The sequence below is a fragment of the Stigmatopora nigra genome, chromosome 15 (assembly GCF_051989575.1).
Source record: "Stigmatopora nigra isolate UIUO_SnigA chromosome 15, RoL_Snig_1.1, whole genome shotgun sequence".
Lineage (NCBI taxonomy): Eukaryota > Metazoa > Chordata > Actinopteri > Syngnathiformes > Syngnathidae > Stigmatopora > Stigmatopora nigra.
Genome location: NC_135522.1, coordinates 9766268 through 9792484, shown reverse-complemented (window position 1 = coordinate 9792484; position 26217 = coordinate 9766268). Strand labels below are relative to the sequence as shown.

Sequence of the window (26217 nt, the reverse complement as noted above, 5' to 3'; positions counted from 1 at the left end):
CATACTCCTTATAAAATATTGATGAATTCGTTTAAATTCCCAGCAGAAGAATGAAAATATACACGATTGGAATGACATAATATATTAACATCAATGGCTGTAAAAGAGTACAAATTATTCTCAGGTATCCTGTGGGTTTTTAATGCCATCTAGTGCACAAGTCAATAACTGCTATCCAAGTCTAACTGCCATGGCTCATAATATATTAAACTATAAATAATGAATTTGGCAATCAAAGTTTCCACATTTTCCTTCTTCATTTCCACTGTTGAGTGGAACACATAAATACAACACATAAATAAAAGAGAAAAATGTTAGATGATCAGATTTGTCCTAAGAATAACATTTTTTGCGAGTTCATCTATTAACACACATTTATCTTTATACTGTTCCTGGAATGTAAAGCACAGAGTACCTAAACAATATAATATGAGAAATAATCAAACACATACTATATGTTAAAGTCAACTAAAATAGACACCCGATGGTGGTACAGTTTTTCTGCCTGACCTCAGGGCATGCAGTCTTGGCTCGATTCCCACTTGGTGGCGGTGTTATTGTAGTTGTCCATTTTCTTCTGTCCGGCCCAGTGGCTGGCATCAATTTAGGTGTGTCCCCCAAAGGTGCCTGTGGTTGGCTGGATAGGCTCCAGGACCCCCCCCCCCCCCAAACCCCCCCCCCCCCCCCCCCCAACGATCCATGTGTGGATACGCAGAATGGAAGATTAATGAACTAATATAAAATTATATATCACGCATCAAACCCCCAAGTGGCACATTAAATTTTTGTATCTTATAAAAACAGGCAGATTACCATTCTCTGTGTCTAAGCAGCTAAATGGGACAGATTAAAAAAATGCCTCTTGTCCCTTTTTTCTTTTGTAAATTTTATTTAACACAGTAGCACATGTACCAAGAACATCATTGCGCACCCTCAATGAATGACATTTTTTCCATTTATATGGTGCACTGTATTATAAGGCGCACTGTCTATTTTGGAGAAAATTTAAGACTTTTAAGTGCGCCTTACAGTTGTGAAAATACGGTAATTGATATTGACTTCCAGGTATGAAGGAAGCACTCACTACAGTCACCTCTAGAGCCAGCCATTGTTGATGTTTTGGATTTTTTTGTATAAAATCTTGCAGTGGGGGAGGAGCTATATGATGGAAGATTTTGTAAACTAAGATGGCATCTGCATATTTAACAGTTATTATTGTTGTTATTGTTTCAGTTCAGGCGTTTGTGTTTTTTTAATATCCGACAGTGGTGGTTTTTCGTTTTTGGTTTTCTGTTTTTTCCATATATAAGGCGCACTGGATTATAAGGCGCACTGTCTATTTTGGAGAAAATTTAAGACTTTTAAGTGTGCCTTATAGTCGTGAAAATACGGTAGTCTATTGAACATTTAATTGGGTTGTTTTACCAATAATTCACATAGAGTATGAGCAAATATAGTGTTACATTTGCTCCATTCTAACAAATCTAATATTCTCTTTTTAAACTATTTACTCATCTGCCATTGCACTTTTTCCCACTTTCAAGCAAATTCCCCAATCATACAATAGGAACCCTTTGTATTTGTTCGGCTACTACAACAGTGAAGTCACACACAAAAATCTAAATATAATAACTACCTTAAAAATGATTTAAAGGTTACAACACAGAACACGTATGTATTATAAATTAACAAGCATTGCTTATTTCAGTTTTAATATCAGCAAACAAATACTAAGTCAATGTTTACAGGACATACTGTTGTGTTTTATGGCCGGGCCGTGTTTAATTATTTACTGCAGAGGGTTCAAGTCACAACCGAGTCTATTAACAAGAGCCTAGCAGCCTCGTCTGTTTTTTTTTCCAGTCTAATTCATACAACTCTGTTTCCTGGATGAGTTAAGACCTGGACATTATCATTGAGTTTCATTGAGAGTTACAAAAAGGAGGATATTAACATGTCTACGATGCACAGAGAGCAGCTACGTCGATCAACCTTGGGGATTTATTCAGTAAGTGAAAAATATGTGATACTTTTAGCAAAGCAGTTCAATTTGAGTTATGTAATTCTTCATTGTACTAATATTGTATATGTAATTTGTAATGAAATAATGCGTAACACAAACAGAATTTGCTTTTAACATGTCTTGTTTTCCTGACAGAGCTTGATGGATGAATTCAACCCTGGCCTGCAAAATCTTGTATCACTGGGCCATAGTTATGTCCGAGCTTTCCAAGGTGAGACAGAGGCAAAATAGAATAAATGTGAGAGAGGAAAAAAAATAATGAGAAACATTTATTTCCCATGTCCTTTTGTATGCCATTCACACACCTTTGTGTATTAGGGCCGTAAACTAAACAAACGTAAAACGTCAGCCGGCTGTTTCATGAAACCTCATTCCAAAGTCCAATTTTGTCGGGACTATTGTAGTGTTTGTTGATACAGGTTTGTATCCAAGGAAAGCAGACATTTGCATTGTTTAATTTAATTTAGATTGGAGGTGTGTTGCATTGCATTTAGAAAGTATGATCTTTTTCAGTGTCAACATATTATTGTTGTTTTTTTTAAAGAAATGTGACCAGGTTTTTATTTAGTAAGTTATCATTTAAAAAGGTTTTCCACCATTAATGTCCTAACATGCTAAAATTTTAATCTGGACTTCATTTAGGGCCAAACAGAGGCACTTTAAATGGCATTTAACATTAGTGTAATGGGTTTGATTATTTCTCAACACTGTCACATCCTATAATGTAATATAATGTCATTATATCATATCTATCTAGTTTTACTTCCCTTTTTTTTTATAATATTTCCTTTGTTTCCTACTTGACATGGACAGCTATAAATCTGTCTAAATGAGAAAATACTATGTTCAATGGCAGCCAAATGATTGTAACATGTTGGTGTCTGTAAGTTAGGCTACGCGAAACAAATGTAGAGTTGATTTTTCTATGTATCGATTGATTAATCCGTCTGTGGTGTAGGGTAGGAAGTGTGGTACATTCTTTCAGCCAATATTTCCTTTCCTTTTTATAAAAATTAGTACTGTTTTGCAATACATTTTTTTGTCTCCCGATATTTATTCTGACATCCAGCTGTGTGGAATCGACTGATGCCAATGCGGTACCGATACCACTTTCGTTTCTGTTCATACTAAACTAATGGGTCAAAAGGAAATTGGAAAACCTTTCATTCCATGAAACATGCTCCTTTAATATCACTTTCAATCTCCTCATGCCCTGTGATTGGCTGGAAACCAATTCAGGCTGTCCCCAACCTGCTGCTTGTATTTCGCTGGGATAGGCACCAGCATACCGACTACCCTAGAAGGGATACGCGACATGGAAAATTGATTAACTTTTACCACATTTCAATTAGATGCATGTAAATCAACAAGGTTGTTTTCTCTAATTTCTCTTCTTCCTGACTTTTGCCTATGCCATAAGATGTAACTTCACATGTTTTTTGTTTTTTTTTGTTTTATACTGTATTTTAGCTCTGGCTGTTAAAAGCGAGGCTTACTTCACTGCACTTTCCCAGATGGGCGAGCAGGCTTTCCACAGCTTCTCCTCACATTCAATAGGTAAAGTGAAAGCATATTGCAGACTTCAGTTCAATGGGGTTCCCTGGGGAAAACTGGCAAAATCTAAAGATTACGTGTATATTTTACTGAACATAGATTTCAAAAGAGCATAGGTAGCCAAGAGATAGTAGATGATATGCTAGTCAATGGGTACCATTGACCCCAATTTCATACTTTCGTCTTCAATGGTTTTATAAACAAACCTTTTGACATGAGTGTATCCATGACAACAGAAGTCAACATGTGAGTATGTTTATCATTTATCTAGCAGTGTCGGGTATCAGATGCTCGCATGAGGTCATGTATAATAGATAATGGCAGGCAGTAAACATATCTAACATATATGTCATATATAAAATATATATATATATATATATATATATATATATATATATATATATATATATATATATATATATATATATATATATATATATATATATATATATATATATATATATATATATATATATATATATATATATATATATATATATATATATATATATATATATATATATATGATTGGGGAAAATTATGACATTAAAAACATTAATTTAAGTCACTGCTTCTATAATAGTAGGCCCCCCTAGGGCACCGCAAAATGATGCCTGGGAGCTTTTGAAACATACTTTTTGCCACACTAGAATATAAAGTGTCATTCCACATTCACTTGGTGGATAGCAGTGGCTTAGAATTTTCTATAAAACTACTGTTTTTTTGGTTGAGGGGGCATTTTTTTTTCCAACCGAAAATGTTTGCGAAGCACTGCTTTAAGTTGATGGCTGCAGACTCTGAACAACCAAAACTATAACCATCAAGCATCAACTATTAGTGATTAGGTCAGTGTGGAAAAATTAAATTCTGGAATGATCTTTGGGGTATATTTGATTCCTGTTGATAATACTTTAATGAAAACGACTTGATATTGATAATTTAGGCGACATAGTTTTAAATATTCATATGGTAGTGTGCCTTGAGATGTTTTTTATGCAAAAAGTGTGCCAAAGCTCAAAAAAGGATGGGAAACACTGCTGCACTGTACTATTGCACTGCACTATACTAAACTGTATTTCACCAGTTTTCAAACAAATAAATACAATTTAATAATAATAATAATAATAATAATAACAGTAAAATGTTATTCCTTTGTTTTCAAATTTGCTACTCTACTCATCTGCTAGGAGATGTTTTGATTCAGATTGCACAGAGCCAAAAGAAACTTACCTTGGAGCTTGAGGAAATGGTAAGTTTGAAGTTGATTTATATATATACATGTATATATGGATCTTGAGAGATTACACATACTGTGTATGTATATGTCACAGTTCCGCTGGTTCACTGAAGATATTCTTCAGGAGATGGACAGTAATATTCAGCTAGACAAAGACTACATATCAGTGAGTGAAAAAGATGTTTAAATAATATATTGAGAAGTCTCTTTTTATTGTGGGTTAGTGATTCAACTGATATGTTTGGTTGATTTTTTATCTCACAGGGTAGTAGAAAACAGTATGAAATGAGTGTCCATGCAGCAGCAATGGATAGACAGCAAAATCGCTATGCTCACCAGGTTTGTAACCCGTTCAACACCATATGATGTGTTTAGAATGTGTTTATAGTCTCCAGAAAAAAATAAAATTGTGATTTTTCTGGCTGATATTTTGATTCTTCAATGCACAAATGTCAGATTTACAAACATGACGTGGGATTAAATCGTAGAATGAAAACATTATAAGTGTGAGAAAGTTCTTTTAACTCCTCGGCTCCAATTGATGACAATAGACATCCAATCCATTTTCACTGGGATGGTTGGCAATGATTCAGATAACCAAAATTATACACATTAGGCGGGTTGAACACTCTAAATTGACCCCTAGGTGTGAGTGTGAATCCGTCTCCTTGTGCCCATAGTTGGCTGGGATAGGCTCCAGTACCCCCCACGAGCCTTGTGAGGATAAGCGGTACAGAAAATGAACGAATAATTCATGAAATGTCTTCCAATGTTTTGGTCTGGTTGCAAGAGGAATACATTATTTACACTAACAACCATGTCCACACTCAGGATGGTGCTGAGGATTTACAATTCCTTCGGGAAAGTCATAGTGAAGCTCTAAAAGAGGAAGAGAGAAGATATCGTTTTCTGGCTGAAAAGCACTGTGGTCTCATCCAGTCTATTTCCCACATCATGAATCAGGTACACATTTTTCTTACTGTATTTCATGGCTTGTACTTTGGGGTTATTGACATCTGGTACAGAATGACTTGAGAAAATCATGTTACTCATTACAGTAATGATCAGGAAGACTATAACAGGGATACGCTAGAAAGAGAATTCTCAATCATGACTAATGATTGTGTCAGCTACTATTAGTCTTTGTGAGGGAAATGTTACTATTTTATAATGAGGGTCAAGAACAGAACAAGGGATTAGAAGATAATAAAGATTCAGCATCTTTAGCAGGATGGAGGAAAGGCTTTTTCGCCTTCTTCCTCTTTCTTTCATCTATTCAAAGCCAGTCAAATGGATGATGAAACCTGACGTATTGGAAATGTCTATACCACATGTGTCAAAGTGGCGGCCCGGGGGCCAAATCTGGCCCACTGGATCATTTTGTGTGGCCCGGGAAAGAAAACATGACTCTCTGTTTTAGGATCAAATTAAAATTATAGATATAGATGTATGTTATATTTCCTGAATTTTCCCATTTTAAATCAATAATTGCAATTTTTAAAGATTTTTTTTCAGTTTTTAGGTCAAAAATCATCTTGCAAAATCTAAAAATACATAAAGATATTTTCTGTTTTCCACTTTAATATGGAACATAATAAAACATGGTTTCCTTTTGAAATGAAAACCATTATTAAATTATTAAACGATTTTCGCTTACTAAGAAAAAAAGATCAAATAATCTATAAAAAATTGAATATTTGGGGCTTTTAATCCAGTTCTTTTTATCCATTTATATAAAAGAAATCTAAATATTATATCAAAAATGAGCCGGCCCACATGAAATTGAGTTGACGTTAATGCGGCCCGTGAACCAACCTGAGTCTGACATCCTTGGTCTACACCCTTTTTGTTTTTTATATTTATTATCAAGATTCATATCAAATCAAATTTACCCCATACCAGCATGTTTCTGGTGACCCACAGTGGTAAAAAAAAATACTAATCAATGACTGAGTATCATACTTTCGTAATCATAAGTCATTTTGGTGTCAAAACGTATCCATACTTCTGACAACCGTATTAGAAACAAGCATGAAGGGTTTTACTTTTCCTTTGTTTGAAAGAGTTCCTTTGTATCCAGGTGAAGTATAATTATATTTCCAAGTCAAATAATCAGCTCATGATTCAAAGGGCAAAGACAATAAACTAGCTGTAATTGCCCTCTTCCCAGGTTGGTAAAGGTGATGTTTAACAAAGCTATACTTGTCAACTCTGTTAACACTAGTGTTCTTCATACAACAGTGTACATCCACTACTCTCATACTGGTGTTGTGTGTTTTATGTGGTAGAATGGGGGTTCCCTCCAAATCAAGGCTGACTGCTGGAGAGAGGAGATAAATGCCACAAGGGGATCATATGCCATACAGCCTGCTCTGGATAGTCTTGTGAGTTCATTACAAAATTAATGCAAGTCAGCTTTAAGGAATGTATCAAGCAAGGACATAATGTTTTAAATGTGATTTTTTTTCTTTGATTAGATTTGAATTCAGCCTTATTAAATCTGTATGGATTTGTATCTCGTTGCACTGTTTTAAGTAAAGTAGTGTAATGGATGTTTTTACTGCCAGAGTGCCATCTGGTGGAATGAGATGTCTTAGGCCTGCAGCAGGCTTCGCATGGTGATACCCTCTGATTGAATGGTTTAATAAAAACAAAAGGAATTTTGCCATGTTTTTAATTTGCTCTAAAATGAGCATTTTTACAGGAAATTGTGTTGTCTTGAATTTTGTTGTTGTTGGTTATGCAGGCACAAACCAGGCAAGAGAATAGGAAGAACAGAGAAGAGCAGCCTCTTGGAAAAATACCATCAAGAGGTATGAACATTCGAGAGAAGGATGTTATAATTCTTTAATGAAATTATTATGTACTGAGATATCCAAATATTAATCCTTCTTTAGTTAATGTTTTGTCTCTTCAAGTTCCACAAACATTTTCTTTCTTTTAACCATCAAAATGACAAATCGCTTTCTGAAGGGAGAACAAAAAAAATCATTTAAATGTGGAAATTGAATGGAAAATATTAATGCTCTATGTTGACAGCTCCAGGATATTAACTTTAATATTTGCTATGATCCATCAATAGATATGTATCACTAGTATGCTTGCATTCTTTCTCTTTCTAGCTCCGTCTCCCCAAGGAAGTATCTATCGCTCTGGGGCTGAATCGTCAGGTGGTTTAGGAAAAACCACAAGGGCCCGGGTTGCTCATCAACCCGATGGCTTCAATCAAACTTTGTTACCCTTTGCCAGGGGAGAAATGATAACTGTACTAGTCCAGCAGACAAAAAACGGATGGTTATATGGTCATATAGCTGGAAACAATTCACGGTGAGTGCAAGTATGTGGGTATGCATGAGCTACGATTGTATTCGTAGATCTTTTTGCCTAATTTGATCTTATTTCAAAACTCTTTGAGTGATTAAATCACAGTTAGATGTGTAAAAAATATGAATGTAATGTATTTTTTTATAGTGAGTCTGTGTAACTAGTCAGTTTTTACCAGCATTCGTCACAACATCAACACCAAAGTTTTTGCTCTAATGTCGATTTATTTTCAGTCAGGGATGGTTTCCGGCCTCCTATGTGGAAGAAGTGGATGACCTCCCTATAAAACCTAACTTGAGGTAAATAAGTAAATTACATTGAGGTGAAAAAAGAATAGTTAAATATTATAGTTTAAAAACAGCAACAGATTTTGTTGATCATTGCAATGTTTCCATTTAGAATTCATGTTACGTCTTCACCCTCCAGAGAATTTCTCAAAAATGGAAATTACTACTTTTTATTGTATTATTTATTTGGATATATCAAGTTTCACCTGTCCATATCAGTCAATTGCAACTTCACATGACTGGATTTCACAATACATTCCATGCTATAACTTAAGAGTCAGCCCCTGTATCATCATCATCATCATCACTAAAAGAGTTAAGAGATAATTGTGCTGCTTTACCCCAGGCTGTCCCGATTGATATATTAGACCAATATTCAGGGCTGGAATTAATGACTTAAAATATATTTAGGTGACCCAACGCCTTCAGGAATTGGATTGGATTTGATTGGATAACTTTATTTTTCCCGTATTGAAGAAATTTCATTGTGGCAGTAACAAGGGTGATTAGATAGGAGCGATCTTAGCTTAAACTTAGTTAATTTAATGTGGACAGCAATCAAATATTGAATTAATACTTTATTGAATTTGTGGTAACTGGAGAAATCAAGTAATTTGGAGGGTGCAGTCTCTAACTTCCAAATGAACACATAACACACTATTCAACTGTGCCAATATTGGGAATGATAAGGCATTAAAATGTCATAATTGGAATGGGAGAGTTCTGAGAAATAACATGCTTTGCAATATATTCGTTTAAATATCTATTTTCCAATTGATGGTCTACCTACTCATTATGGCTGCCAGCATTGACACCAGAAAAAAAAGGAACAAACACTTGTCGCCCTTTCCAGGATAATGATAGACATCAAATTGTCTAGAGTCCAATCATCCTTTTGTATTAAATTTAAATAAATTCATCACAAGTAGACGGCCAATCCATTTTAATAGGGATTATGGCCCTCCCACTTCTAATAGATTGGACGTCTAGAACAATAGCACACTGTGTGACCAAGCCATGATTGCAATTATTTTACCTTCAAATTGACATAATACAAATCACAACATTATTAAAATAGTCCGATAGCACATAGAGTGCGAGAATTGTTATGTGGTGCAAAATAATTGTATTGGTGCAGCACAAACTCTATTGTGGTGAAACAGTACATTTAATCCAGGTTCAGATAAACAAAGAAAAAGAAAATTGTGACTTATAGTCCAGAAATAACAATTTTGCTTGTATTTTTAGTAATTCTGTTCTCCGGGGACGAAGCAACAGTAGCGTGAGTAGCCGTATGGATGCACCAGGAACAAACACACCATTGGCCCCTCCACCGCCACCTCCACTTCTGCAGTCTTCAAATAAATTCCCCAAGAACCAAACCGGCACTTCCAACAAGACAACAGAGTCCAATCCAGAGAAAAAGGTATCACAGTACACAATGATAGTAAAAATGATTTTTACGGAGTCTATGGGATTCATCTTTGACGACTTCTCATGCAAAATGTTTTTCTTTCTCTCGGTAGAAGGAAAGCAACGTTTTTTTGCGTCTTTAATTCACTAATTAGAAAAATTAAGAGATATTTGTAATGATCTAATATTAAATTACGTTACTAAATTGTTTTTTTTTTCACGGTGGCCTTCAATCTTCATTTTTATTTTTTTAACCAAAGATATTAGTTCTTGCTAATCTGTATCATACATATAAATATTTTATTTTATTGTGTATTGCAAGAACAATCTTTGCGAATAGTGCCAGTTATAATGAATCTTATGTGTATCACTGTCAATGGCATTAAAGTTGACTTTCTTATTCTTGATTTTCCACTTGAAAGCATGAAAACAATTGAATATTTTTTTTAATTAGTACTATTTTTAATGTTGAAAACCACACACAAAACATTTTGGAAGCCAAGAGATCCTGTATGGAGTGAAGCAAGTGAGGAAATTTTATTTAATTAAGTATAATTTGGGTTGTAAATATAGGTAGGTGCTTTTGTGTGGGTGTTTCAGTCTGCAGAAATGGCATCAATTCTCTTTTTCGGCATAGCACAGGTCCCGCTAAATGTCTGTGTTTGGTATAATCCTTAAATTGAGGCTGTGAGGGTGTAAAGAAAGCTATTGTTTATTTTTGTTCTTGTGTTTATTTGTTTTCATTGTTCCCTCTGTCTAGCACTGTGGCAAAGTGCTGTTCTCTATGTCACCTCATCCCTCTTTCTGGTGGATGCAGGGTGGAAGCTCCAGCTGCTAACTGTGTAGAGTGAGAGAGTTTTTGTGCAGTGGTGCTGCTTTAATAATTCAATTATATTCGAGTATCATCTTTTCCGGACTATCAATCGCATTTTTTTTCATAGTTTGGCTGGGCCTGCGACTAATGATCTCTCTGATTACCGTCAGCCTGTTTTTTTCTAGGCTGTATGGGCAAAACGTAGTAGAATAATGTCACTTTAACGTATATTTGTGCTTAATTTTTGCTAAAAAAAAATGCAATGTATACACGGATGCGATTTATAGTCCGTGAAATACGGTAATGTCTAAATATTAGTAAAATATTTAACATTATTTCGCATTTTTAACATTATTTCTCATTTTTGAAAACGGTTTAACAGTGGATATCGATGCATGGTGTTTGCAGTATACAACATTTTGGGATTTTTTTTCTTTAGTCTGAGTGACTTTAATGTGCATGCGTGTGTTCAACATGCAATTCTTGCACAAGAAATGTAGCGAGGTCAATGATCAAGGCTGGTTTGGATGCAATTCTATAACTGCAAACATATCTGCACTTGTCTATTTACATTTTTCCCGCATTTTTGTGTCTTTTTCCATGCAGCGATCCCAGCCACATGTATCTAAACCAGAACTATTCCCGAGGTAAGTAAAAAACTAAAAGCTTACACTAAAAAGTTGCCTCAATGTTCTTTATCTCCATTGATATTGTTATATGTGTTCTGAAGCCCGTATATAGTTTATTGAGGGCAATGTTAATATATTCTTCATCTTTACATAAAATATTATGTTGCACATTGTAATAAGGTCATACTTCTGTTTTTTGTTAATATTTCTCATTTCTTTTCTTTACCTTGAAGGGGTACAAACCCATTTGCAACAGTTAAGTTGAAGCCTACATCCACCAATGACAGGTCAGCGCCTCGGCTTCATCGCTGATGTCAATTTGTTTACAAAATTATTTGCTATGATTGACAATTATCTATACTTTATGTAGTTTGTTGTTCCAACCACAATCAGTTTTTATGTTAGCATTGTTAAACGAATCATTTTACAATTTCTGACATGCCTAAATATGTATGGCAAGTGTATTTCCAATATTTTTTTAGAACATAAAAATGTGAACTAATGTATTCTGTCAGTAATGCATGAGCTCTGTAGTTGCCAACAGGGAGAACACCTCTGTTCCAAGCAAGTTTAAATAATTACCATAATTTCTGCACTTGAGAGAGTTCCTTACTACAGGCCACAAAGTCCAAATTTCTCAAAAAAAAATCCCTATTCAGTAATTTGCATGGTTAACCGGCATTAGCATAGCGTGCTTCCATTGTGGCAAACAGTGGATGTGAATTTAAGAGTGGAATATGTATAATAATATATAATATTATATTATAATACACAAATGGTAGGTAGACCTCAGAAGCCTGAGCGTTTAGCGCGTTGGCTTCACAGTTCTGGGGTCCTGGATCGATTATCCTGTGTGGAGATTGCATGTTTTCCTCGGGCCTGCATGGGTTATCTCTGGGTACTCCGGCTTTCTCCTTCACTCCAATGACATGCAGGCTAGGCTGATTGAACACTCTAAATTGCCCATAGGTATGAATGAGTGTGAGTTTGATTGGCTGTCCGTCTCCTCGTGCCTTGCAATTGGCTGGCCATCAATTCAGGGTGTGTCCATAGTTAGCTGGGATAGGCTCCAGCACCTCTTGCGACCCTTGTGAGGATAAGTGGTTCAGAAAATGAATGAATGAATCGATTTACCTCCAATCATGTGGTGTCTAGTCATAAAAGTAATGTGTATTAGATGAGTTCATCACAAGTAGATGTGTAATAATTCTTTTAAAGCGGAAGGGAGGTTTATTCAAGTTATTTATGAAATGTTATACACTCCTCAGATATGGCGTTATTAATAATTTTCATGTTAGCAACAGTCCAGAACTTAATAAACCTTCACCGTTCATTCAGCATATTTAATATTTTTATATATCTGTATTTAACAAAGCAATATGCAATAGTGATTACATCAACATTTTCCAAAGGAATGCATTATAACAATGAATTTTCTCATTGCCAGTCATTGAGAAATACATAATAGAATAGAATGGAAAAAATGAAATGTTACAATTTCCCAATAAATGATGTTTATTGAAAGGGCATTTAACATTTGTATTGTTGTATAATTTCTTCTCGTGGTCTTCTGATGGTGCAACAATGTAAAACTAACAGTTTCTATGCTGTTCGCTGCTATAAGATTGGACTATCCTTTTACTTGCTCAGGCGTTAAATTGGCCTACAAAAGAAGATCCCACATTGCCTGTTTGCATTTCTTTTGGGGATACTTAACCCAAATTGAACCTTAGTGTGAATCCAATTGTGCTAATAGCTTCAAAGTATAGTTCTTTTAAATTAGTGCAGCACCTCTAGTGCATTTGATAGTCTTACCGCTTTGTTTTTTTTTTTATACGATGCCCTTCTCAAGCTCTTTGAAGTACTACATCATTTTAGACTTCATGTACTTTCTGTCATGTTGTTTTTGAGTTGGTATGGCTGAGTAAAAAAAGGGTAAAAATTCAAAGAGGGTAAAATGATATTCATTGATTCAGCAAACAGAAGAGTCAAAGAGTCGAAGCTTTGCCTTAATTTTATTCATATTTATTTTCATTCACAGCTTTACCGCTTTCTTATAGCATGACAATAATACATCTCATTGCTTGGCGGATGTGTTGCTAGATGAATAGAATGTTAATTTGAGAGGGTGGGGGAATACTGGTTGAGAAACTTAATGATAAGAAAGATAAATAAGAGAATGATGCATGGAAGAGAAAATAGGTTATCTTGCTCAGAATCTTTTCACACACTGAATCTACTTTGCTTTATAATGCAAGGTCTAATCCTGCAGGCATTTTTTTTATCATCTAAACATAAGCGCAAACAAGTACATCTTGTATAAAAAGGAGAAAATGGGATGAATGCATGTAGCTGTAGGGCATCATATACTGTATGTGTCTGTGTATGTGTTTGTGTTTATGTATTGGATATTCATTATGCACTCAAAAGGATGTGGGAAGGGGGGCAAGATGTAATAATGGTGAGGAGGCCTTTTGGAGTGGGTCGTCACAGATGACTAATCTTTCACAAGGGCAGTAAATTCTATAAGAGATGGGGGAAAGTAGTTAGAGTGTCTTAATCGTTGTCATTGCATCAACATTTCATAAAAATGCAATGTACAGTAGAGCCTTTGTATGTCAAATAACCCTAATGGCATAGAAATGTAAGAATTCGACACACAATTTCGGCAACTTCTACTACCATAAAACAAAGTATGTATACTAGAATAAATAAATAAATTATATAACACACCCCCCTCAGGATATTAGAGAATTAGCTGTGAGTAGTTTTTAAGTTTCTTGTGGAAAAGAAGAGTGATTTTCAAGCCTCATTTTTTAAGAGAAGATCATAAAAAGAAAAGAGGTCAGTCATGATGAAAGCTTTCCTACATTTTGACTTCACTCACAACATTCTAGTATATCTCTCCATGTATTATTCTTAATGTAATATATTATTGTTGTAGTAAGTTATACTTTATTTGAATGCATACTGTCATAATTATGACATGACACCTGACAACAATGCAAACAAATGCTTATCTCTTTAAGTGTAAATCAATAAATGATGTCACTTTTCATCCACTTTTGTCTGTATCCAATGTGTTAGGACACTTAATGATATCTTTCACAAACATTAAATCATGTTAGACAAAAACAATAGACATTAAATTCATTCGGATTGGGAAAACTGGATGTCAATGTTCATCTTTCACTTCCATTGAGAGCGCTCGACGTCCAAATCCATATTAGAGGAAATAAATGACTCCTTCCAGTCAAAATGGATTGAACGGCTAGCATCATCAATTGTACTTATTGAGTTGAGAATGTGTCCAAAAGTGGGCTGTGAAAACTCATCTCCAACAAAATTAACTGTACTGTCTGAGTACCAGCTTTCTAAATCCAATGATATTTGACCTTTATAGCTTTCAGTGTCTGTGAAGGATTGAATTTAATAACACCAGTGTTAAAATCTACCATCAAACATCAATCAGAAGAAAAAAATTCCAAAGGTTTTTTTCTGCCCTAAAGATGAAAAAAAACCTGTGGTGGGACAATTTGTCCAAAATAGGGTGTGTTGTTGCACTTATTTATATTATTGTTATTCCATTCTATTTATTGGAAAATACAGCTTACCATCAACTCCAATCTTGCCGTCGCCATCCTTATCAGCTGCATATAAAAATGTTTTGGTTTCCTTATCTGTCAGGTCCCTGCCATCTTTGGCAAAGCCCTTCAGGACAAATCTAACAAAGAACAGGAGCATAAAATGAAAAGGTTATACTTGGGGAATCATTATGTTCAGACTTTATTAAGACTATTTGTAGCATGTTCTGAATCAATGTTCCTGTTTTCTCTTACTTGAGCTCCTCCTCCTCTATATAGCCACTGTTGTCAGCATCCAGCACTGTGAAGACCTTTTTCACCTCGTCAGAAGACTTGTTCTTCAATCCAATCATCTCAAAAAACTTCTTATGGTCAAAAGAGTCAGCCACTGCACAAAAGAGAGTAATATATGACAAAGTAAATGGGATTACCTGAGGATAGAATTCATGTGGTCATACGTATTGTATTTGTTGCATTAATTTTGAGCGTGGTATGAATTTCTCATTAAAAATTGGTGCGTTATTGAGTGTATATGAGACACATATATGACAAATTATATTTGAAATTCATTAAAACTGCCCTGATGGCCAAGACATTTCATATATATATATATATATATATATATATATATATATATATATATATATATATATATATATATATATATATATATATATATATATATATATATATATATATATATATATATATATATATATATATATATATATATATATATATATATATATATATATATATATATATATATATATATATATATATATATATATATATATATATATATATATATATATATATATATATATATATATATATATATATATATATATATATATATATATATATATATATATATATATATATATATATATATATATATATATTTAGATATATTTAGATATATTTAGATATATATATATATATATATATATATATATATATATATATATATATATATATATATATATATATATATATATATATAGTGGCCCACTTTGCTTCAAGTCATTGGGCGCCACATTTATTCTATTAATTTAACAAATGTCTTTATTTTAAACAATAGTGCCACTTTGCTAAATCACTGTGAAGTACCTGCAAATGCATCTAAAGCTTTCTTGATGTTGTCAGCGCTGAGGATGCTGTTCATCGCCATTTTGGCTCTTGGAGTCGGGTGTTAGAAAAAGTCAGAAAGACATGAGGTGGTAGAAGAAGAGATAAAGTTAAAATCAAGGCCACAAAAAAGCAATAAGGAAAATTGTACTACACTCATAAATCATAAGTCAAAAGAAATAAGTGAAATTTGTATGACACTCATATGACTTGTTGGAACGGAGTAGGGAAACCATTACATACTCAAATAAAATAAAGAAAGATGGAATGTATAAACTCATTATCTCCCATTGACCACTATCACCATCAACCTGTAAACTAGAAGAACTGTCACTCAATGCTCATCTCTTACTGCCCTTGATGAGACTCAGCATCCAGTCCATTTGGGCTGGTAGGAGGCAAATGAACAACCTCCCTTTCTTTAAAAATGGATTGGACGCTTTGGGCTGTCAATTGTGGAAGAGCAAAGAATATTCAAAGTGGGATATGGACACTCATCTCACACATTACTTAAAATATACTTAACAACCACTACATTTAAACTGGTCGGACTGGCTTTTTTATAAAAAAGGAAAAGTTATACGAATTAATACGACAAAAAAGTAGGCGGCACGGTAAATGAGTGCATGACGGCCTCTCAATTCTAGGGACCTGGGTTCGAATCCAGGTCAGTCCACCTGTGTGGAGTTTGCATGTTCTGCGGGGGGCTTTCTCTGGGTACTCCGGTTTCCTCCCACATTTCAAAAAACATGGTTGGTAGGCTGGCTGGACACGCTAAATTGGCACTAGGTATGAGTGTGAGCATGAATGCATTTGTCTGTATCCTCATGCCCTGCAATTGGTGTGCCCGCCTCATGCCAGAAGTCAACAGGGATAGGCTCCAGCACCCCTCGTGACCCTTGTAAGGACAAAGCGGTTCAGAAATTGAATTGACGGAATGAATGAAAAGGAAAGAGTAGACAAAACATTCTCTTTTTCTTATTTGGAATTAATTAAAACATGAAAAACTTCCAATTAATTAATTGGCAGCCAATCAATGAAACTTGAAGTGACAAATTGAGGAACGCAACTGAAGCAGGATTGTTTTTGAAGAACAATATCACAGTCAAGGAAAGAGACACAGATGGCAGCCAGTGCCATTTATGAGTGGAACATTTTATGTGTGCCGTAACATCGAGCTGCTGCAGATGAAAGCAGGGCGGAGGGCCGGAGGCTAAGTCAGCAGGGATTGACTAGACCATCTGAGTCTTCAGCTGTCTCTGAAATACCAAGTGAGACTTTACTATTCTAATCCTGACAACGTAATTGTCTTTTTACTGCAGTGAGTATAAAAGTCTACATGTCCTTGTTGCTAGGTTATTTCGATGGAGAGAAAAAAGATAACCAATAATGCGGTTGATAACCCTTAGCCCATCAAAAAATAAATACATTCGATAGATGAAGTAAATATAATTCACCAGATAATGGTTTGGTTTCTTTTGAATAGTTTTTATTTGATGTATCTTCTAAATCAGAAAAGGTTGTTTTGGAAAGCTTGCATTTTATTCTTGTAGTCATTTGGCAGATTGGTCTAATTTTTTGTCGTAAAACTATCATCTGAGTAAAGACTTTTTTCTCTGTCTTTGTAGACATAGTCAAAGAAATTTGAGTACTTGGACTGTTTTACTCAGCATGAGACATAACCTGATTGACCTTTGACTGATGACCTTCTTTTCTTAATTTAACATTTGACATCTAGTTATTTTTAGGCCATTTTGCTGCTAAATACCTGGTTGTTAGTTTTACTGAACCCTTTTACTCATTACATTATTATCTTTAATTCTACAATCAAAATTCAGTAGCGTGGCATAGTGCTTTGAAACTGATTTTTTTTTAAGGAAAATCATTATGCACTCACAATCATACTACCACAAGCGGCTCGGGAGCCAAATTTGGCCCGCCGCATCATTTTGTGTGACCCGGGAAAGTAAATCATGAGTGCCGACTTTCTGTTTTAGGATCAAATTAAAATGAACAGTGTAGATATATATTAAATATCCTGATTTTCTCCCTTTTAAATCAATAATTGAAATTTTTTAATATTTTTTTTCTGTGTTTTTTGTTCAAAAATCATTTTGTAATATCTAAAATTATATTTAAAACAATCTAAAATAAACATTGTTTTAGATCTATAAAAACGGAATATTCAGGGCTTTTATTCCAGTTCTTTTAATCCATTTATAAAAAAAAGAATCTAAATATTACATCTAAAATGGTCTAAAATCGAGTTCACGTTAACACGAACCAACCCGAGTCTGACACCCCTACTCTACACCATCCGGCCATTGTTATCACAGTAGGTGATATATGAGCTTCCCTAGTTCTGTACTGTTATCTACTTATGTGACATGGACCTGCACACATGGATCAATAGGAAAAAAGTACTTGACTTGTGTGGCCGATCGTTCAATCTTTTATTATTACCTACATGACCTATTGCACAAAGGTGTCCAGGGGAAATGAAACAATTCACTCTGAAATGAAGAGAATACGATTGACTTGGTGAGATAACCGAACTAAGCCACTCAGCTCTCAGTAGAACTGGGAAAAGTCGATAGTTATTTATATATAGTGATAGGAATGCATACAGACTTTTAGAACCTTTGAGATTACCCCAGAATAAGGCTTGCATTTTAAAATCATCTGCCGTAAGTATGTAGAATTATTATTTTTTTGTAATAATATATTCTGTTTTCATAATACATATCATGTCAATGTGGTATTGATACACCAACCAAATTTGAATTGACAGAAAGTGAACTAAAATGTACAGGAACTGCCTCAAGAACTCCTCAAACTGGAGTACCCAGAGGAAACCCATGCAGGCACGGGGAGAACTTGCAAACTCCACACAGGAAAATCAGATCCTTCCGGTGATTTAACCTTTGATCACAGAACTGTGAGGGAGACATGATAACCAATAGACCACTGTTCCATTAATACAGGGGTCGGGAACCTTTTTGACAGAGAGAGACATAAACAATTCATATTTTCAATTGTTATTCATTGAGAGCCATACTCAGAATTTACAAGAAGTAAAAATACATGATGACACGTGTATTTTTAGTAATTTCACTGCCTTCAAAGTAGAAAAAGTCTCAGAATTATGTTGACAAAATTGTTACCCTGATGCTAATAGATGCATGCATGCAGGTTTGATTAAAAACTGGAAGATTAAAGCGACTCTAGACATAGTGTCCAGATTTTAGCTCACAGTTTAGCGGAGAGCCATAAGCACCCATCAAAAGAGCCACATGTGGCTCCCGAGCCATAGGTTCCCTACCCCTGCGTGAGTATAAAGTATGTTTAAATAAAAAATAAATAAAAAAAGAAAAGTAAAACTATTCAAACCTAATTTGTAAGAAGTAAAGGCAACAAAAAGTGCTATTTTTCCAACCGCCAATAAATATGTGTCTACAAATTATTAAAAAATATCATAGTTCTTTGGAGTCTTCCCAAATTAGACATATTTTCCTTTGTTATGATTCACATTAATGAGATTCCAGTTTACAAAACAAACATAATGAAAACAATATGGGCGCTGAGACTGTTTGAAATATTGTAATATTAGCAAACAAATTAAAGATGTAGATTATTTCAATCACTCATTGTAATATGTGTATAAGCTCATAAATATTTCGTTATGAGTGTCCAGATCATTAACTTTAATTATTTAGGTAGTCTTCTGCGAGTAAATGCTCCTGGTTAGAATAGATGCAAGAGTGATTATAACAGTTTCATTTGAATTCTTTTTTCACTCATTAAAATTGAATTTATTCATAAATTCTTTCTTTAATTTCATCACCATTTTGACAAAGTTTGGTTACCCCTGGCACAGCTGTTAGTGTGCAGTCAATCGCATTACGTGTAATTAAAATTTGACCTTGAAATAAATCACAAGTAAGCCCTGGGACACCACTGCTTCTCAATTTTGAAAGCAAACAGTTGCTATCGGAATGCAATTACCTGGTTGAGATACTCTCTCTCTCTCTCTCTATCAAAATTGATCTCATTCTATAGAAAAGCCAGTTCAGGGAGTTAAACATCTTTGCCCTTTTAATTTTCTTTATCTATATACTTAACTTTTTTGTCTATCACTGCATTTCAGTACAGACAAACACTATCTATCACTTCACTTAACAGCTAGTTTCAGTCGCTTGTTAGCTGATGTGAGGGTGATAAACATTCGGCTTAATGTTCAATCTTCAGTTATTATTATTATTTCAAATATTTGGACTGTACTTAAATCATCAAAAAGCACCACAATTCATGCTCACACTCATTCCTCGGGGCAATTTAGAGTGTTCATCAAGCCTACCATGCATATCTTTGGAATATAAGTGCAAAGCGACTCAGAGAAAACCCACACAAGCATGGGCAGAACATGCCAACTCCCCAAACCTGAGATTGAACCTTCGACCCCAAAACTGTGAGCCTGGCGCGTTTACCACTTGCCCTCCAGACCGCCTGTGCAAATATAACTATAACTGTGAATCGATACTTTTGAAAAACATAAAAATAGTGTGTTTGCATACAGCATTTCTGGATTAATACTTTGGTACATTTCCAAATTTTGACATTCTGACAACTAGATTTTGGACATAATATTGCTTGATCATGTGTAGCTTTACAAACTGTCAAAATACGCAGAAAAAAATGATAGGAATGGATCATGATATAAAGACTGGAAAGGATACACTCATCGCACTTTGAATCTCCAGCATTGACATTTCAGACACAGCACAACATGAAATTATAGTCTTTCATATTTATTCATATTTGAGGCAATTCCCCTGGCTACTCACATGACGTTGAAATATTATTTTTTCTTAATAACAAGAGACACAGCAACTTTAAATGTATGAAATAGAAATATATTAAATACAGTAATGACATTGTGTTGTGTTTATTTATTAAAGTGGGTAAATTACTAGAGTGGTTAGCACAGGGGTAGGGAACCAATGGCTCGGGAGCTATATGTGGCTCTTTAGATGGGTGTATATGGCTCTACGCCTTTTTAAAACATATTTTTCTTCATTAGACTCTTCTGCATGCATTTTTTCATTGGTACTCATTGATTAGCAACAGTGAAATAATGTTCTCTAAATAATTCAGACTTTTTTTTTACTTTCAAAGGGGTGAAATGAAGAATAAATGCTCACATTTTCATGTATTTTTTTATTTTTAAATGCTAAGTATGGCTCTCAAGGAATAATGTTTGAAAATATGTATTGTTTATGGCTCTCTTTGTCAAAAATGTTCCCGACCCCTGGGTTAGTCCATCGGCCTCACAGTTCTGGGTTCGATCCCAGGTCGGTTTTCACTCTGTAGAGTTTCCATGTTCTCCCTGGGCTTGTGTGGATGTTCTCCGGGTGCTCCGGTTTCTTCCCACATCCCAGAAACATACACGGTAGGCTGGTTGAATACTTTAATTAGATATGAGTGTGGGCGTGAATGGTTGTCCGTCTCCTTGTGCCTAACCAAGACAACACATTTGTTGTTAGTCTGTTTTCCTGTTTGCATTGGGCAACTAATACAACATTAACCTGTTGTAATTACTTTTTTTTTTAAATATCGTATCGTGACATATCATATCATGACCTTGACATATCATGGTGCATTGTGTCGTAAGTTGAAGCATATCATACCATCCCTAATGACAACCCTACGTTTTCCAATGTCAGTCCAGTTTAGGGTGTGACCTCTACTTAATTGTTTGGCTTCCATGACTAATTAAACCTCACAATTAGTGATCATCAAATTTTTACTCTTTTCTCATCAACCATTCTTGTTTTTTCATGGCCATCCTTGTTTCGTCCTTCCTGCCCCCCATTGCTCTTTCCTCCCTGCAGCTATTCGATTTCTTCACCTAATTTTCTCACTGCACCCACCCAAGGGACCTTTCTGTCCTCTAATCCCCCTCTGAGATGATTAACCCCCGCCACCACACAAACACTCTCTTTCATAGACCTGAGTCTGTTTCATTCCTTTACACTTTTAATTGATTATTTCTCTTTTCATTTAATGGTTGCTTCAAAGAATTTGTGGAGCACGTATTTACTCCTACTGATGTGTTGTCTTGTTTTGCTTCTACATTAACTTTGTGTTTTTCTGAAGAGTATGAACTCAAACTTCATTCATTCATTCATTTTCTGAACCGCTTTATTCTCACTAGGGTCGTGGGGGGTACATGCCCTGTGTGTGTGTGTTTTTATATATATATATATATATATATATATATATATATATATATATATATATATATATATATATATATATATATATATATATATATATATATATATATATATATATATATATATATATATATATATATATATATATATATATATATATATATATATATATATATATATATATATATATATATATATATGATTGACTGGCGACCTGTCCAATGAATAATGAACAATGAGAATACCGACATAATGAAGAACCATGAAAGCCACTTTGTACTAAGATGTGAATACTTTTTAGCACAAACTGACCTTTTTCCAATGCATTAAAGATGACCACATGCACTGTAACATAAAGGCTGTAAACACATTTTATTGATAGTTAGGAATCTGGATTCTCTATAATCCACTCGTACTGGTCGCAAATTGTAATGAATTTTGGAATGTTGGAAATCATCAATTTGTGGCCATGAAGGGTTTCAACTTTTCTTATTATTTTACGTTTTTATGTTTTTAGATGGCCACAATGTATTAATCGTTCCTAATTAAGTATTCACATCCCTACTAGATGTTCAACAAGCATTTAAAAAAAAAGAAGATAACAAATGACATTTGAAATACTCAAGATTTGTCCCCGGTCTACACTAATCTATGATCTACTGATAGGTGCATAAGAAATATGTAACTATTTCTATGAATGAGTTTAATAAGTCTCATAAATTGGTCACAAGAGGAACATTTTCCACCAGAAAATTACTTTTAGACGCAATCCTTCTCGTTTCTCAAACAAGTACATGGAGGATCTGAAAATGAAGTGGAAAAATATGAAAAAAATGAACAAAAATTGAATTATTAGAGCAGGGATGTAAGACTGTCCGATGCTTGTATGAAAAACAATGTTAACTGGTTCTAATGTTAAAGTTCTAATGGGCTGAACAGGATTTCTCCTCGTGAATAAAAAGAACAACATCCTCATCAGCGGCACTAAAAGTCTTAAGCCATTCTTCTCTAAAATGTCCAACAATTTTATTGGTATATTAATTCAAATATATTGCTGAGTCCAACTCATCATCATAGCAGGAAAGAGGCCACAAGAGATGTGCCTCTTGCAGGCTTGTGACGAGGCGACAGGAGGATGAAGTACTGACAGGTAGTTCTGGGATGATGATAATGAAAGACGGAATATTAAAAAAGGAATGACAGGAAGAGATTAAAACCAGAAGGACTTGATGTAGAGGACAGTAGAAAGGGAGAGATGAAGCCTGCCATGTGGTTTGTGGCACATAGGTTAACGCTAAATTCCGCCATGGATTTCTAGATGAGCCGAGCAAAGGGACGATAAGCATAAAATGGGGCGGCTACTTCATCAAATCTACATAAGCAATATGGTTTGGTATTGCTCAAAGCTTATGAGACTATTGTTGGACAAGAGGAAATATCAGGGGGAGCCGCTAAAGACAAGAGGACGCCTTTCATAACCTGTTTGCATTTCCACATCAATGGCAACATCGACATACTTAATCAACACAATCTCTTTGTAGCTAAACAACATCCTAATTTGAGCCCCAGTTGTCCAACTGCTACTCATTGTTTTGATTACGTCTGCGTCTCTTTCATTGTAAAGGTTATACCTTGTGTGATTACTTATGGGACTCCCATGCAGGTTGTTTTCAAATGAATGAGGGTCTTCAACGTGCTCTGAATACTAATGTGAGATTCAAAAACACTCTACTGACTGCTAGGGCTTCAATCGTGGTCAAATAATTGACCATTTTGACCCCCAAAAAAGAATATGCACACAGTAGTATACCTGTTTACTAACTGCTCTCCACAAGTTTATAAAAGAAGACTTTCCAGACAATGGTTGACAATGGGTAATGTAAGTAAGTGAGAAATAACATTAATTGAAAATACAAATAATTATGACGAAAATTAATTATGCAAGCGGCCCAGCGGATGAGTGGTTAGCGCGTTGGCCTCACAGTTTTGCGGTCTTGGATAGGAATCTATTTGGATCCTCCTGTGTGGAGTTTGCATGTTCTACCCAGGCGTGTGTGGGTTTTCTCCAGGTTCTCCAGTTTCCTCCCAAATTCCAAAAAACATGCATGGTAGACTGGTTGGTCATTCTAGATATGATTGTGAGTGGGAAGGGTTTGTCCACCGATTCAGTGTGACACTCGCCTTCGCCCCAAAGTCAGTTGAGATAGGCTCCAGCACCCTCTGCGACCCTCGGGAGAAAAAGCGGCTCAGAAAATCAATGAATGAATTAAGTGTGAAATTTTGAAAAGTATGAAAAGTGCATCTTGCCAATTAGAAAACTGGTAATATTCATTCATTCATTCATTTTCTGGACCGCTTTATCCTCACAAGGGTCGCAGGGTATGCTGGAGCTTATCAAACTGGTAATATAATTGAAAAATAACACATTTTGAAGGGGCTTTCTGTGGCTAAAATAGGGCCTGTTCTCCCCTAAAATCATGCTCATAAGCATGGCATAGTCGACAGATGGCAGAATAGAATGGTGCTCTAGCGACTCTTTTCTCTTGCTATATGATCCAATATTGACACCGTATCAGCATATTACCACTGCACTTTCTTTTTTATTTTTATGTCTGTGTCTATCTGTCCTTAAATCATGAGTTATGAACAATAATTATGTCTCATTCTGTCATAAAGTTAAAAGAATAAGTGGCGAACAATGAGTCTGCACTGCCCTCAACTGGCAAATTCCAAACATACAACAAAGATCATTCTACTGCTTCACTATTGTACACAATTAATTCATTAGACTTGATTCAAAAATTAATTAATTAAAATTGGCCTCCAAAGATCCATAGACTCTAGCCCTTCCTCCACAGCTACCAAGTTTCAAGATGTTCAGTTCATCATGGATGAATGAATAGGACCTCAAAATTAATGTCTATAAGAACAACAATATCAACCTGAGTAGCAACATGACAGGTCTTTCAGCCTGTAAAAATAAGAAACCTTGAGAATGTAACAGATATGAGATGGAATCCTTTTTTGTGGATGATCAAGTCATAAAGGATGCTAACTAACAAGTGTAATTTAAACCAGTGTTTTGAGCCTAGGCTCATATTTTACATTGAAAATAACTATGCAAACAAACACAAAAGAGACGTGAATCAACAGCAGTAATTTCAAATAATTAGAGCAAATGAATAAGCAGATGGATAAGAAAAGGCAACTGGATTACTGGAGTTAGTGTGTTACACAATTTTGGTAGTGTTGCCATTCATTTCTATATTGTAATGATTATACCAAATTACGTCTGTTTTTAAGCCGTAGATAGCAGGGAATTTTATTTTAAACTAACAATTTTGTTAAAATACCGTATTTTCACGACTATAAGGCGCACTTAAAAGTCTTAGATTTTGTCCAAAATAGACAGTACCCCTTATATATGGAAAAAACAGAAAACCAAAAACGAGAAACCACCACTGTCGGATATTTAAAAAAACACAAATGCCTGAACTGAAACAATACTGTTAAATATGCAGATGCCATCTTAGTTTACAAAATCTTCCATCATATAGCTCCTCCCCCACTGCAAATTTTATACAAAAAAATACAAAACAACAACAATGGCTGGCTCTAGAGGTGACTGTGTAGTGAGTGCTTCATACCTGGAAGTCAATAGCAATTACCATATTTTCACGACTATAAGGCGCCCTTGAAAGTCTTAAATTTTCTCCAAAATAGACAGTGCGCCTTTTTAATACAGTGCGCCTTATAAAACAGTGCACCTTATAATACAGTGCGCCTTATATATGGAAAAAATGTCATTCATTGAGGGTGCGCCTTATAATGCGGTGCGCCTTATAGTCGTGAAAACACGGTACTAAAATGTGACTATTTAAAAATACATTTCAAATGGTTGGCACCATTAGCCAGCTTCCACCTTTCAATCAAAAATGATCTCTATCCTCTTTATTTTTATTAGCCTCATGCTAGTACATCAACC

The 26217-nt window shown here is 34.9% G+C and overlaps 2 protein-coding genes across 2 annotated transcripts in view; one reads left to right on the top strand and one right to left on the bottom strand.

The window, feature by feature from the left end:
* Window positions 1-1835: 1835 nt before the first annotated feature.
* On the top strand, window positions 1836-13607 carry baiap2l2a (BAR/IMD domain containing adaptor protein 2 like 2a). The gene is made up of 14 exons (XM_077734608.1): window positions 1836-2008; window positions 2159-2234; window positions 3494-3580; window positions 4765-4826; window positions 4909-4980; window positions 5079-5153; window positions 5646-5777; window positions 7103-7198; window positions 7561-7627; window positions 7937-8141; window positions 8372-8437; window positions 9674-9851; window positions 11259-11299; window positions 11515-13607. The coding sequence occupies exons 1-14, from the start codon at window positions 1955-1957 to the stop codon at window positions 11591-11593; spliced, it is 1290 nt and encodes a 429-aa protein (XP_077590734.1). The 5' UTR covers window positions 1836-1954; the 3' UTR covers window positions 11594-13607.
* pvalb6 (parvalbumin 6) overlaps window positions 13278-26217 on the bottom strand; it is a 33562-nt gene continuing 20622 nt past the window's right edge. The window contains exons 2-5 of the mRNA XM_077734746.1: window positions 15979-16046; window positions 15121-15253; window positions 14896-15005; window positions 13278-13804 (exon numbers count right to left, since the gene is read on the bottom strand). Coding sequence (XP_077590872.1) covers window positions 13779-13804; window positions 14896-15005; window positions 15121-15253; window positions 15979-16039 — 330 coding nt within the window. The 5' untranslated portion in view covers window positions 16040-16046 and the 3' untranslated portion in view covers window positions 13278-13778. The remainder of the gene's footprint in view (window positions 13805-14895; window positions 15006-15120; window positions 15254-15978; window positions 16047-26217) is intronic.

Coding starts and splice junctions, on each gene's coding strand:
- baiap2l2a (XM_077734608.1), top strand. CDS start 1,955: ATGTCTACGATGCACAGAGAGCAGCTACGTCGATCAACCTTGGGGATT. Junction 3,581..4,764: donor CTTCTCCTCACATTCAATAG/GTAAAGTGAAAG, acceptor CTCATCTGCTAG/GAGATGTTTTGATTCAGATT. Junction 8,438..9,673: donor CCTATAAAACCTAACTTGAG/GTAAATAAGTAA, acceptor TTGTATTTTTAG/TAATTCTGTTCTCCGGGGAC.